This window comes from Urocampus carinirostris, chromosome 7 (genome assembly GCF_059441175.1).
Source record: "Urocampus carinirostris isolate Australia breed hairy pipefish chromosome 7, RoL_Ucar_1.0, whole genome shotgun sequence".
NCBI classification, from domain to species: Eukaryota; Metazoa; Chordata; class Actinopteri; order Syngnathiformes; family Syngnathidae; genus Urocampus; species Urocampus carinirostris.
Window position 1 is genome coordinate 6,293,342 of NC_142355.1, and position 14,888 is coordinate 6,308,229.

At 39.5% G+C, this 14,888-nt stretch overlaps 1 protein-coding gene across 5 annotated transcripts in view; it reads left to right on the plus strand.

The window, feature by feature from the left end:
• Positions 1–1,021: 1,021 nt before the first annotated feature.
• The window catches only part of LOC148362185 (serine/threonine-protein kinase WNK1-like), a 48,793-nt gene continuing 34,926 nt past the window's right edge, over positions 1,022–14,888 (plus strand). For 4 of the 5 annotated variants that reach the window (XM_088339596.1, XM_088339599.1, XM_088339598.1 and 1 more), the window contains exons 1-2: positions 1,022–1,229; positions 3,239–4,417. In XM_088339596.1, coding sequence (XP_088195722.1) covers positions 3,644–4,417 — 774 coding nt within the window. In that variant the 5' untranslated portion in view covers positions 1,022–1,229; positions 3,239–3,643. Of the gene's footprint in view, positions 1,230–1,479; positions 1,566–3,238; positions 4,418–14,888 lie in introns of those variants that run through there. The other variant, XM_088339597.1, reaches the window with a different exon arrangement.

A 14,888-nucleotide genomic window follows, 5' to 3' on the forward strand; every position in this document is an offset into this window, starting at 1 on the left:
CCGGGCACTCCGGTTTCCTCCCACATTCCAAAAACATTCATGTCAGGTTAATTGGCTGCTCAAAATTGTCCCTAGGTGTGAATGAGCGAGCCTGTGTGCCCTGCGACTGGATGGCAACCAGTTCAGGGTGTCCCCTGCCCACTGCCCGGAGATGGCTGGGATGGGCTCCAGCACCCCCGCGACCCTACTGAGGATAAGCGGTGCAGGTAATGGATGGATGGTTTTCGTTTGCATTAGACAACAGTGCCAACTAGTGGTGAAATAGGACACACTGGGGCTTGCGTGGGTTTCCTCCGGGCACTCCGGTTTACTCCCACATTCCAAAAACATGCATGTCAGATTAATTGGCCGGTCAAAATTGTCCCTAGGTGTGAATGAGCGAGCGAATTGTCTGTCCCTGTGTGCCCTGCGATTGGCTGGCAACCAGGTCAGGGTGTCCCCTGCCCACTGCCCGGAGATGGCTGGGATGGGCTCCAGCACCCCCGCGACCCAACTGAGGATAAGCGGTGCAGGTAATGGATGGATGCTTTTCGTTTGCATTAGACAACAGTGCTGACTAGTGGTGAAATATGACACTCTGGGGCTTTGAATATTAGGTTTTTTTCGACCAATACAGTATTCACGCGATAGTCCTTAGGTAGTTTTTTTTTTACCAAACATTACCACCAGAGTGTGGTGTTCGACTACAATCAAAAATTTATTTTATTTTTTTACTGCATTATGACGCGCAGTCATAACATTTCTTACAACGAATAAACTCAGCCCCCCCTGTTTTTGTGCTGTGATTCTAAAGTCACGTGAAATCAATTTAGATCAAATGTTATGTATTTGCATGACTGGAAACAAAATACTTAAGGAAAACAAATTACTGCATGAACACAGCAAATGAAATCGTGTAAATTATATCCCGTTACTCAATTCGTACGAAGACGTTTTGATGTAACGTAACGTGCTTCATAATTCGAATAGGCAAGTGCGGTGGTTATGAGGTCATTCGGTACGCGCATGCGCAGACGGAAACCCCCGTTTCTTCGTCGAAGCGAAGGAACTGCGTTGCTGGGGGATTTTTTTTCTCTAAAACCTCCCGTAAATGTCCCATTTTTCTTCAGTATACTGGAATATACTTACTCGCTAATACTCAAATACCGACCATGTATTCTTTTTCAAACGACTTCTTCCACGAGAGTCATTTCAACTCCGGTGAATGTCAGTTGCGTCGTGGATGCTAGGTAGGTCAGCGTTTATTTATCTCTTCATAACACCTGAAATCTTCCACCAGGTGAGTGAAATATGGTCGAATGTAGTCGTTTGGCAGCGAGTCATTAAAATGGTCGTTTTCGTCGTTTTAATTGTCAAATATGAAGGCGAAAATCGTAGCGGCGGAAGGGAAGGGGGCGGGTCTAGGTCTTTGGGCCATCTGCAAGACCCGCCTAGCTCACGGTGATGACGCTAAGCTAATTCAGTTATGCTAGTTGTCACTGCTAGCCTGTCTCATAGCTTTCAATTCGGCTTCTCACCGGCGCGCTATGGTAATGGTTCGGGGATGGAACTTCGATTCCTAGACGGTAAGGCCGCACATTAAAATGAATTTTAGAGTACATTTTCTTCTGCTTGGTAAGGTGGTATAAGGTGCGGGGGATTTCTGAGGAAAATACGCGGCGTGACGTTTCACTGGTGGTTAGGCCGCCGGGATCAGGATTAGCTCCTCAAAGCTAACCAGCTCAGTGCTAGCAAGCTAACAAAGAACCGGTCACTGCTGCTTTGCTTTGTTTCTTTGAAAATGTTAAGTTGCAGTCGGCGTCACATAAAGAACTGAGGGAAACGTGGCAACAAAAGACTCACCCATGGCTGCATAATGGCCGTTTTAACCGCATAAGAAACGAAAGAAAACACTGCTGTTATAATATTCTTCCATTCACATTTTCAGTCGACCATCTATTCTGCCCGGTTTGTATTGTGTGTTGTACTTGTCACGCTGGGCTGTGCATGACTTAATTAGCCTTAATCGATTGTTTGTATTGATTGCATTTTAAATGGGTGACATTCCAAACTACGGGCTAAAATGGGCTTAGTGGTTACAGTCGGTGTCAGATTCAACAGTTCAAGTACACCCACTGCACCCCAGCCCGATTGTTCAGCCTTAACCTTGTGTTCTTATGCGATTATTGCAATGTGATCATTTTAATTACACCTTTACTCTTTTTAGATTTGAACTGGCATTCTAGAGCAGCTGTCCATTTGGCAAACGGGTTGAGTTGACAAATGTTATATATTAGGAAGATGATGGTGCAATTGGAGGGTGACTGCTTAACATAGTTTAACTCAAACAACTTAATGCAATAATTCTATTATTAATAATGTTTCACTTGTTGGGAGAGGTTTATGTTAGGTTATAGCAAAATTAGATTTCTCACACAGTAATTTGTTTTATCTGAATTTTAAAAATTAATATATATTACGTCTCTAGTCAGGATTTGTTCACTGTGAAAAATGAGGCAGATTTTAGAAGTTGTGGATCCCAAACTCTGCAATGTATGGCACTAAAACTGACTGCACCGATACAACAAATGATTATTAATATTCAAAGTACCTCATGGCAGAGTGGTCACTTACTAGGCTGCCAACTCTGACCACACCCATTATTCAAATTATCCTTATTGCACAGTAAAAGGGATAATTTGACATACAGTACAGGATCATTCAAAATGTTTACTCAATGTGACATGTAAGACGTATAATAACCAGCCTCTTGTTGTTTGGTTGGTTGTTTGGATTCCTTAACCACTAGGGTTGTAGGGGCACCATTTCATGTGGTGTGTCTTGGGCAAGTATGGCCTGGTGGCGCCAATCCCGGCCATCATATGTTTCCATCCGGTGTTGAACCGGGGACCATTCGCGTGTTGGGCGAATGAGCTAACCACGACGTCTTTATATTTAACTATCATTATCTCTGGCTACCTATATATCGTTATTTATAATTTTATATCTACTTCATTTAAAAGCACTTTGGGGGGGTCTTCATTTACTTGAAAGACGGAATATTAATGTAGAGCATGTTTACATTTAAAATATGTGCTTTAGAAATGGTAAAATTATCAAAGGGAGAGAAAAACAAAGCAAGTCCCCGAACTAATAACGTCCGTTTGATTATTATTTTTTTTTATATATAAACTCACTTGTAGTCCGTTTTAGATATTGTGTGTTATAACCTGAATTATGTTCTTCTCCTTTTTTGCAGTAAAACCTGACAACAGCACGTTTGGATTGTTTTACCTGTGGGCTTTTGCTCAGAGTCCAGGCATCTCCAAGAGAATTGTGCGCGCTTTTTCCTCACCACGGAGTCTTTATGCTTGACAGAATCTTCTACTACCCGTGTCTTACAGAATGGGTGGTGCAGACTTATGGCATTTCGTGAAAAGACATCAAGATTATTTGCCCTGTACTGGTGTTCAAACTTTTTCTCAAAGAACACAACCTATTCACTTCTGCCCTTCTTTGCACTTTGCGTATAAAGACAGACTTTAAGATATAAGAAAAGGTTTTTTTGCCTGTAGATACTGTTAAACCGAAAGCCCTTAGCTGAAATGGAACTTTCTTTATCTTAATTCCTCAGTTCTTGTCTTCCTCGTACTCCTTGTGTGGGATGTCGGAAAAGCCTGATGACAAAATGGTAAAGTTCCTGGCTCCCCCTCCAAAGAGTGGAAATGGTCCCAGTTCTGGTTCAGACTCGATGGTAAACGAATCCCGCCCAGCAGAAGTTAGGCGGCGGCATCACACTATGGAGCGTGACCGCTGCAACCCAGAGCACCGTTTCTTTCGTCGCAGTGTCATCAGCGACTGCAATGCCACAGCTTTAGCTCTCCCTTTGCCGAGTAGGATCCCTATACCTGCAGCTCAGCGCGGCCAAATACGAGAGGCCCCGGTGCAGCGGCAACAGGCTACAGTTGTCCGTGCACCACAAGTCGAACAAAGTGCGCCTCGTAAAGCGGAGTCTACTGAGACTCTGGAAAGTGGGGAACGGAAAGACACTGACATCTCCAATGTGAATGCGGTGCCTACAAAACAAACGTCTATCATACAAGATGTTTGTGATGCTGAGTTGGTGGTGGAGACACAGTCCATGCCCGACTTGAGTCAAAGCGAGCCGGATAACTCAGCTGACCCAAAGGTACTGCACGATGGAGATGTCGAGGAAGAGGACAAGGAGGCTGCCAAAGCTCGCGCGGAGGCAGAGCAGAGGGAAGCAGAGAAGAAGGTGCAAGAGGATATCGAGGAGGCTGAAACAAAAGCAGTGGGAACATCACCAGATGGACGTTTCCTGAAGTTTGACATCGAAATTGGGCGTGGGTCCTTTAAAACTGTCTACAAGGGTTTGGATACAGAAACTACAGTAGAAGTGGCCTGGTGTGAGTTACAGGTAAGATATTTTTATTTTACATTGTGGAATATCAAATATTAAGGGGGGGACCCCTGTAATAGATATTTCCTACCCACCAAATGGATGCCGTGTTGCGCACATTCAGCCCTGATCTTAAAGCTCTGGTTGTGCATGTGTAATGTATAATTCGCTGCTCGTCTTATGTTGGTTTGGTGAGACAATGCCATGTCATTGAGACGGTACAGTTTTTGTCTACTACATACCTATGCACTTGACATGTTAAGGTTGGCTGCTTGGATATAATATTGGGAGTGACTGCGTGGTTTCAAACTGCTTTAAGACTATTATATAGTCCTTAAGGCCCATGCCATTCAGGTCACAATTTCTGTTGCTCTTAGTCTTAACGGGTAGCGTTCAACTACTTTTAAAATTACCTAAAATACTGTGCTCTGAGTTATTCAGTCATAAAACCACAGCCCACTGAATAGATGGAAGGGGGAAAATAAGTTGACCCTTAGGTAGTCTATTAGTCTTAGAATATTCATAAGATGCACTTAAACATTTGCAAGTTATTGCAGCATTTCTCCGTCAAACACTCTCGCTTGAATGATGTAAAACCGAAATAAATTTTTGTAATGTTGATATCTGAATGTATTAATGTATTAAAAATGTGTTAATTAGTTGGTCACCTGGTGGCCAAAATGGCACTAAAAGTCACTATTCAGCAAACTGCAGTAATTCTTATTTCAGTTGGCTGAATTCAACCCTTGTAATGAGCAAGTTGTGACTAGGACCTTATGTTTGTCAACTTAATTCAGCTCAATGGCAGTTCCCCTTGGTTATTTGAACCACATATGACTCGCATAATAAAATCGGTGCATTATCCAGATTGATTGGCCATTAAAGGTGGAGTAATGGTCTTTTGTTGAGTGATGAATTGACGTCTTCTTTTTAAGTGCATCCTGGGATTTGCCTCAAAAGACTTGTTATGAGTCTGTGATTTGTAGTCTTCCTTCATGTTACAATTACTGAAACATTTTTAATATACGTTATCAAGTTGTGTAAGAGGACAAAATGCTAGAGGATTGCAATTTAACACCGTAGTGACCAGGATGGCATTATTTTGTAAAAATAATCCAAAGTCATGATACTGTATTTAACTTCTCTACAACTTGAAAATATGAATATTTATATACACAAAATTGATCGATTCTGGTTGTCATGGCTTTAATTTTGTTATGAGCTTCACACTACTTTCTTTAAATAATTGCTGATTGATTCCTGCTTCTCTACCCAGATGCCAATAACTGCAGTTCATTTGTCTTTCATTTTCAAGAGTCCTCTAAATGGGCATATTTGTTTAACCACTAATTATATCATTGTATTAAGCAAACCATTTTAAACACTTAAGAGTTTAGATTTGTTGAGAACAACACACACACACTCGTGTTAATTGACAGAGCATAGTTTTTTTTATAAATTATGAAATTTGCCAAAATGCCATAGCATCGCTTTTGAGCTATTTTTAAAAACCCCAAATGCTGGTGTTGTTTAGGCTAGTGATTTAAAGACTTTAACTATGATTTAAGTTTAAATAGGAGGCACAGCAGCTGAGTGCTTAGCGCGTCTGTGGCAAAGGTCTGAGGTCATGGGATCAAATACAGCTACCGGCCTTCCTGTGCAGAGTTTGCATGTTCTCCCCTTGCTTGCGTGGGTTTCCTCTGGGAACTCCGGTTTCCTCCAAAAAATATGTATGGCAAGTTGATTGGCCGGTCCAAATTCTTCCTAGGTGTGAATGAATGAGTGAGCAAGTTAAGTTGTCTGTCTCCGTGTGCCCTGAAACTGGCTCGCAACCAGTTAAGGGTGTCCCCTGCCCACTGCCCGAAGATAGCTCGCCAGCGACAATACTAAGGATAAGCGGTGCAGATGATGGGTGGATGGATACATTCAATTAATTTTGCAATGTAACACTACCATCTCTTAAAAAGGTGGATACACATCTTCATTATGTACTTATTTTCCATTTGACGATTCAATATATTGCTGTTTTTTTTTGTCTGTGACCCTTAAGGGTTTTGAAAGTGGAGGGATGGATGTGTTCATGATTCACTGAAATATGCTGGTGTCACTAGATAGACAAAACACATTATAATGTATAAATAGATTGTTGAAATGTGCGTCAATAACGTTGCAAAGAATCTGAAAACAAATTTAACAGATATAAGCTGTTTTTATGTACGTATATATAATAAACCGAGAGGTTATTGATGCAAAGGTGAAGATGTAGAGAGACTATCAGAATGCACTATGCAAATAAGTTTTTTTGGCTATGTAAGTAAAAATTGTGTAATAATGAGATAAGCTGTTTTGCGTTTTCATATATTATCTGTAGTACTGGTGTTCTAGTGGCAAAGTGTCAGTGCCCTTACCGCCATGATCAGGATTTGATTCCCGTTGTAAGCATTATATCGGGCGGCTGTGGCTCAGGAGGTAGAGCGCTCGTCTTGGGATCAAGAGATTGCAGTTTGAATCCCGCCTCCTCCGTGTTGCATGTCGAAGTGTCCTTGGGTAGGACACTGAAACCCTAATACCCCCATTAAGCAGGTTAGCGCCTTACATGGCTGCACGGCCGCAATTGGGAAATGTGAAGCACCATGTAAAGCGCTTTGGGAAGTCTTGGCTTGAAAAGCGCTATATAAATGCAGATCATTTCATTTCATATATTGCGGTTTCAATCGTCGACTATCGATTTTGTTTTCATTGCACCAACTGAAGCTCCAACAACGGTTATACAGGAATTAACCCAGTAGCTCGTACTGTAGTCTCAATTTCATGTAAAATACTTTTTTGGGGGTGTGGTTTTTAATCCATTGTGTTTTATAATCTGGTGCGCCTTGTAGTGCAGAAAATACAGTGATATATTTTTAATACTAATTGCTTCAAACAATGTAGGTCATTTTAAATCATTCCTAAGCGCCTAATGCAACTGGTCATATATTTTGGCCAAATAGGTGATTGACTTTTAACTGAATAGTGCCCAGCTCAAAAGAAGAAAAATATGCTTGTTGAATTTGAAAACAAATGGGGAAGACAAAAAAGGTAGCTTTTATTCAATGTGTCCAGATGAAGCAGCTCCATGCCCCTAAGCAAAGTGTGACCTGATTCGCCACATGGATTGTTGGCTTTTCCTGTCACGCTCCCTGCTTGTCCAATATCAGCGCACACACAAGAGCCATAGCCTCACATGCACACTTACCAACGTCAAGATTACAGGCATTTGCCCCTCCCCCTACCAAGCACGCTTGCTCACTGCGCATGTACTCAGAATGCTTGTGTGAATGTAAAGTGGGTCACATTCCTAACAGAAGAATCTCCTGTGTGAAGCACAGCAGTCTGGCCTGCCAAAACTTGTTTTGGTCTATCTATCCTCCGCCCACTCTTCTTTGTGGTCTTCCTCATGAATGGCAGCAGTTCATATTTCATTTTTGAAATCTTTCGCCCCAAGTTCTGTCAAAAAGATTGAGAAAGCATCGTACAAAAATCGCTTTGAAAACACTTGGTTTAGCAATTATGGTGTCAACAACCTTATTAAGCTGGACTGCTTTTTTTTGTTCCTGTTTAGTGCAAAGGGCTACTATTGTGATACGCATTTCTAATAATATAGCAATTCGTTACCATGTTAAAGGAGCTGTATGGATTTTAGCAGACATGGGGACTTGAGACTTAGTGACTTGGACTCGAGTCGACTCGAGTCGCTGTTTTTATGACTTGTGACTTGACTTGGACTTGGCAATCTAAGACTCGGGACTTGACTTGTGACTTGACTTGCCCAAGAAAAAAATACTTGGGACTTACTTGGGACTTGAAGGTGAAGACTTGAGACTTACTTGAGACTTGCACATGTGTGACTTGGTCCCATGTCTGGATTTTAGTACCTTCTTACGCTCTGACGCAATCTCCTCGCTTAGTCATAGTTGCAACCGTAGCTCATTCATTATGCGCGTGTAATTACATGCATTTATTAGATGCGCAATGGACTTTTTTCATCTTTCTTGGGGTTTGGCGTTTGGACTCTAATTGAAATATGCCTCCTTTTACTTTTACCATTTTAATGCTACACTTACAAATACATCATACTCGTCCCAATGTTTTTGTTTGTAACTCTCCAGCACTCACCCCCAAGCCCCATTCCTTGAACCTAATGTGTCCCACCCGAACAACTCTGATAAATACAAGATAATTGTAGATAGCCACAGAGGAAAATAAAGCACAAGGGCTCTTTTGATTCAGTTGAGCATTGTTAAGATGTACTTAATAGAGAAAATATTTATCTTTCACCACCTCAACCGACATACCCCCCTTTAATGTCGTGTTTATTACCAGGTTGCAATTATTAAAAGTAGGGGTAAAATGGGTTCAGTCAACCTCTAAAACATTTGTCTTGTACAAGGGCACAGAGTTATTTACATATATTAAAGAGAGGGTAAGTTTAAATTTTTTGGGGGAAAAATTGATCTTGTATTTAAAGACACTAATTATGTCAATGATTTCTCATGCCAGTTAGAAATCAAATTCCCTGTAAATTGGCAATAAGCTATTTTCGGAAATTTTCCACTCGGGTATTCCTAGGGGTCTACCTGGTGTCCGCTGGCACCATGCTATTGACGCCTATTATACATTAACATTAATGCAATGGTACCTTCTTTCACTATGTTTATTATTTCCATGACCAAGCTTGGAACATAGTTTATCTGTATAACCAGTCCATTTTCAGGTCCTATACCCCTGAAACCACTACATTTCTATCATTGCAGCACTCTGGCTGACTGGATAGCAAATATGTAAGGTATTTCTTTCCTACCAACGTATCCAAAGACCATATATTTAGACTTATCACACAAAACAAAAAAGAGGGAGCAATACATTTCAGTTTATGTGTAGAGCTTTTTTTAACCCTCAAAACGCATATCAAAAATTAAACAAGCCCACTTTTCAAAATGTTGTCATCTAATTTGTTTTTCGGGAATTTGATAAACATTCCCAATATGAAAATTATATATGCTCAATAATTTAAACCTGTTGAAAATACCATTATCATGATTTTTATTTTTACTTTATTCATTGTATTTACTTATTTTCAGACTTTTTTCTCTGTATTTCTGCAGCACTGTCTCTTCCCTTGAAAATTGTTACTTTTGTTTACGATGAAACAGTCAAAAACTCCAAAGTTTAAACTTTCATGCCAATTTTATTGTAAATGACGCAATGTTTAATAGTTAGGATTTTAAAAATGTAACATAACCTTTTTGTAAGAACGATCTTGGCACCCTCTGCCAGACCAAAGCAGTACTACAAATCCTCGCGCCACAACGGAATGGTGTGCAGTCTTATTTGCATTGATTTAATGTATTTGGTGGCTCATAAATGACCTAATACCACAAATCCACAATCTAATTAGTTGCCAACACTTTGAATCATGGATTTTAATCTCTTATCAATTAGTTGTTGGAGCCCTAGTCTGTGACCCTTGAGGATGGAAGGTGTTTGTAATGCAATATTAGTGCATTGCATTTGAGGGCCCTAGTTATTGTTGGTCATATCTGGAATTGGAGCCTGACTGTCAGGTTAGCCCTGCAGAACAAGCTATGACAGAGTAGTGATGCAGGTTTCTGTGACTCTTTTTCATGAATGGGCATTTGTCAGCTATATACAGTATACTTTTTCCTCCTTAAACAGCACAAACACATTAACCTGCGCTGTGCGTCTTAACATGAAACCAGACGTCTTCCTCTGCATTCCTGTTTAAACAGACAACTAACAAAAGTAGGCAGGGGTCAACCATTTCTATCGTTTTATTTATCGCTTTGGCAGTCGACGTTGCAGAGGTTTTACTGGTTCTTTTTTCGCTTTTTTCAACGTGTGTAAAATTTCAGACATGAGAGTTTACACATAGTTATAGTCGCCAAGTTTAGTATTTTTTTAGGGTTGGACCAATATAAAGGGGATTTATACCAATTGTTAGCAGTCTAGAAGACATACCAAATATCAGTTATAATTATAGGTTAAAATACTTTAAAAAAAAAAATTGATAGTGGGTATCTCGGCTGGCTTGCTCTAAAGGCGTGAGAAATGTGTGTTCACAGCCTGCAGGATTGAGGGTCAAGAAACCTCAAGTTTTAACAACTCTCCCTTGATCAAAACAATCTATTAGTGGTTAAATGAACACATTCAGGTATGAAAATTTTACACCTTTAGGAGAAATTCACTATTTTTAAGTCAAAATGGTTACCTACGTAAATTGTAAAGATCCAAAGAGAAAATATGTCTTGGTGGGGAGGGGGTTATTGTGTGATTTGCCCGCGTGAATCGGGCATTTTCGGTGATGCGTTTTAATTAAAATCAGTGTAGTTTGCACAGGCCGGAGTACTGTATTTATAAATGTGTGACGCGCATCAGACCATAACTCATTATAAAACCATTTTTTATTCATGATAACAGAGATTTTAAAGAATGAAGATATAAATAAACACACAAAAGCACTACAAGGAAAACAAGTCTTTCGATGTATTTGATGATAAATCAGACTTTAAAGGACATGAAACAAATACATTGTAAATTTTAGGTTGTATTGTGTTCATACTCGTCTATACTTGATTTTAAGCTTGGTTGCATGTATTCAACAACGTTTGTCACTTTCAATGCTTAATTTAGGGTCAGAGTATGTTTTTTGAAATAAATGGTTTAACCCCATCAAATGATAGTGCCTGTTTTTATCATCTGAAATTATTACAGTAGCCCATATGAAGCTAGAATCCCCTAACGTGGTTTGCCAAAGCTCTCCCATGATTACCTGTTTGTTTTTCTTCCCTGAACCATTAAATCCCTTTGCCATCTTTGCTCAAGATGAATTAAATGATTTATATGAGTGAATCCTAAACATTTATCAGTCATGTTGTAGATCACATAATTTTCGTGTTTATTTGGCTCTTTTTGAAAATATGCTCAGTGATACTGAAACAAATTACATTTGCATATTCCCCAGGGCTTTGGTGCCAGAAAAAAGTTGCCGGGCGCTTGTATTGTTATCCAACAAGTTGGACTTGATTTGCTTCCGTTCATTCTTCAACGTTTTTTTTTTGTTTTGGTGGGGGGGTGGTCAAAGGGTGCATGCGCGTCCATTTGTGTGCGTGGCTTCCATGCTTATCACATGTTGAAACACTGAAAAAAAATCACTTATGTACAAGTAAAATGTTGGAAATCTTACACAAAAAAAACGCATTAAACTCCAGTTGGCAGGCGGAATCTAAGAATTTTATATGGTTACTGCAATGCGTGTCAGTAATTATTAACTTAATGCATTTAAAACTGCTCCAGAGGTTTGTCGAACTTCAACCTTTTGAATCTATACATTTATCAATTTGTTGCGTATTGTGCATTGCAGTCACACTCGTTCCATAATGAATAGGGGTGGAAATCTTTCGGTACGTTACGATTACGCTTGAGAGTAACAAATGACTCTGTTAAGGGAAACAACTACGCTCCACATGTTGCAGTGAACGTAATTGTGTTTGCCTTCCAACAGCACAACACGGGGGTCTTTCAAACTTTTTGGGTCACCGGCCGTATTGGTTTGAATGAAGAATAAAACATTGCTCATTGTTGTATTCATTTTTTTGTACAGTATATGCCGATATTCTTAAAATCCGATACCTCTGCAATACATAAGGAAAATAGATAACATAAGTATGCATTTACCTAAGCATCCAATTGATTTTGAAACACACAAAATATACAAATATAATAATTTACAAATAAAAACAAGAGTAATATCTCCCTTTTTTAAAGCACTAATTGTGATTATTTGCATTGAAAATGCAATGTTTGACTTGAAGGGACTTTTTTTGTTATGCTTTTCTCAGCATCATCTTGCGGTTCAGATAATATCCGTTAGCAAGCCAAATCCGGCCTTCGGGCCGTAGTTTGGTGACCACTGGCAAAGACGCATTGCCTTACTTGACACATTAACATCCCAATTTTTAGAATTATATAGATTCAGAATTTTTCACTTCAATCACGATGCCTCCAAAGATAGGGCATTTTCCCCACCCCCAATAGTACAAAAGTAGAGAATACAAGCGAGTGAGACCCCCTGGATCCAAACCACACCTGTTCCAGTTGCTCCTTTCTCAACTGTTTTTTTACAGGTTCTCACCAATGCCAAATATTCAGAGACAAGGAAGTGATCCTCAGGCATCCTAAATACCATCCCCCACCCAAACCCCTACCCTGAATAGCTCAGGAGGCCTTGGAGTTCATTTCAAATTCTGATCTCGTTCTACCACGCGGATGTGTCTGGGTTCAACCTTTCCTGTGCAAGGACTCACTTTATCAATTTCCACGATGGATAACTGTCAGAAACTGTGACAAAATGTATTATTTGCAACGCCAATTATGCACAAGATTAAAGTTGACAGAGAGCTTGAGCCTTGCCTTTTCATTCGCTACTTCTGCAAATTTGATATGTCCATACCTGGTTTCTGTCATTCATACTGAAATTGTTGGCACAACGAGGGTATGGTTAGTGCATATATCCAACAGTTTTGAATATGAGAATTTCTAATCGGGTTCATTAAATAGAATAGAATAGAATAGAATAAAATATACCTTTATTGTCATTGTTACAAAATGGGTTAACATATTGTGACAACGAAATTGGGCATGACACACCAGTTTCACACATTCACAGTGAGGTAAAAAGCCAAGAAGATAAAGGCTCAATATTCTCAAAAAGAAATACAATAATGTATATCTACTTCCTAAAAGTAATCTCTTAAAGGCAGAGCACTTTCAGAATACGGATATTTCCAAAAATGTAATTCTCAGTTTGATTTCGATTATTTGATGAAATCATATATTCCTTTGGCACTATAATCATGGTTCCATGGCACATTAGTGTTCCACGGGACATAGATTGAGAAACATTGATCTAGATAACGGTGTTATTTCCACAATTCCACCTCGCCACATCGTTGGCCCAGCGACGGCACCAGATATGGCCTGCTTTGTTATCCACTAAGCAAGAAGTAAAAATTATCCCGCCCTCTTCATTTTGGGGAGAATCATTTAAGCTTTTGTTTTGCGTCTGCCACTCCTGCATCAAATAAATGCCGATAGAACCCATGTTTTGGTTTGAAATTTGTTAGTTTGTCTGTTTACATTAAAAGAGAGGAGATGTGTTTATTTGATTTCCATGCGATCAAAAGTAAAATAGAAAGATGTATTGAAACGAGCACTACATCACGGGCAAGGAGCCGTGTCAGTTACTTGTAACTACTCCTACCTAATGCTGGATTTAGTCCTCCCCAAGAAACGCCAAAATATTATTGTTTGGCCAGGTAATAATAGCTGAATTTTCAGTCGAATTTTGTTCGAGGTACCTTATGAGAACCTGGCTGTATGAGCGCCCAAAAAGTGAAATGGAAATGTGTCCAGGTCTTAGAATGGGCGCAGGGGTGTATTGTGGAAAAGCTACAATCCAACAGCGTAAAATATTTACTCTTAAACACACGATAAAGCTAACAGATTTCTGCATCGTTCGATAATTTTTTTATGCAATGTCTTTTTCTCCCCATAATTCCCTTTTACAGGTTAACTAGTAAAAATCAGTTCCAGTATGGGTGTTAGCTGTTGACCTTTTGATTGACACCACTTTCAACTAATTGCAAGCTTTTTTTCTCCACAGTCTGCGATAACACAAAGGGTCTATACTGAAAAAATAGTCATGACCTACTATGCCTTCACTAATCTTCAGCCAGTGGTGACCGATTCAAATGATGGTTGATTGGTTAGCCAATGACATTAAATATAGGCATATTGACGATGTGTGTTCAAATCAGAGCCGAAAGTAAACGTGCGTAATAAACGTCCGGATCCTTTTTTACATCCACTTATCACGCACAAGTGTGCACAGTGATTGACTTCTAAAGAGAGAAGTCAAACAATTACAACTCTTTCAAAATGTCTAAAAATTGGTCATGGTAAAAAACACGGTTGCAAAAGTTGAGCTGTAAATTAGTCGTCTCTGACGGACACTTTTAAAAAAGCCTCGACATACCTTTAGAAAAATGTGTAAAATACAATGTTTAGTTTTTTAGGTTTAACCTGGGACCAGGTAAGGCTTTATGCTATTGTCCCGGCTGTTTTCCAGCTAAAAGGAGTGTAGACTCTTCTCCAGGCATCCGATTGCAAAAGAAAATTAAGGCGAGAAAAAAAACTTTGATTTCTGTGTGTTCCACCATAGATTACTCAATGTTAGTAGCACTTGCAGTGATTATTTTGGTTGGGGACAACATTTGAGTGTTACCTTTCAAATTGCTATCGATATTCTTCAAACAGTTTTGTTGGATTGGGATTTTAGGTGAATTTTACAGGATTATGAAGGGTCTAAGTGTATGTTACCCATGCAAAACTGAGTTTTAATCTTTTTTCCATTGCGCCTATTTGCTTTTAT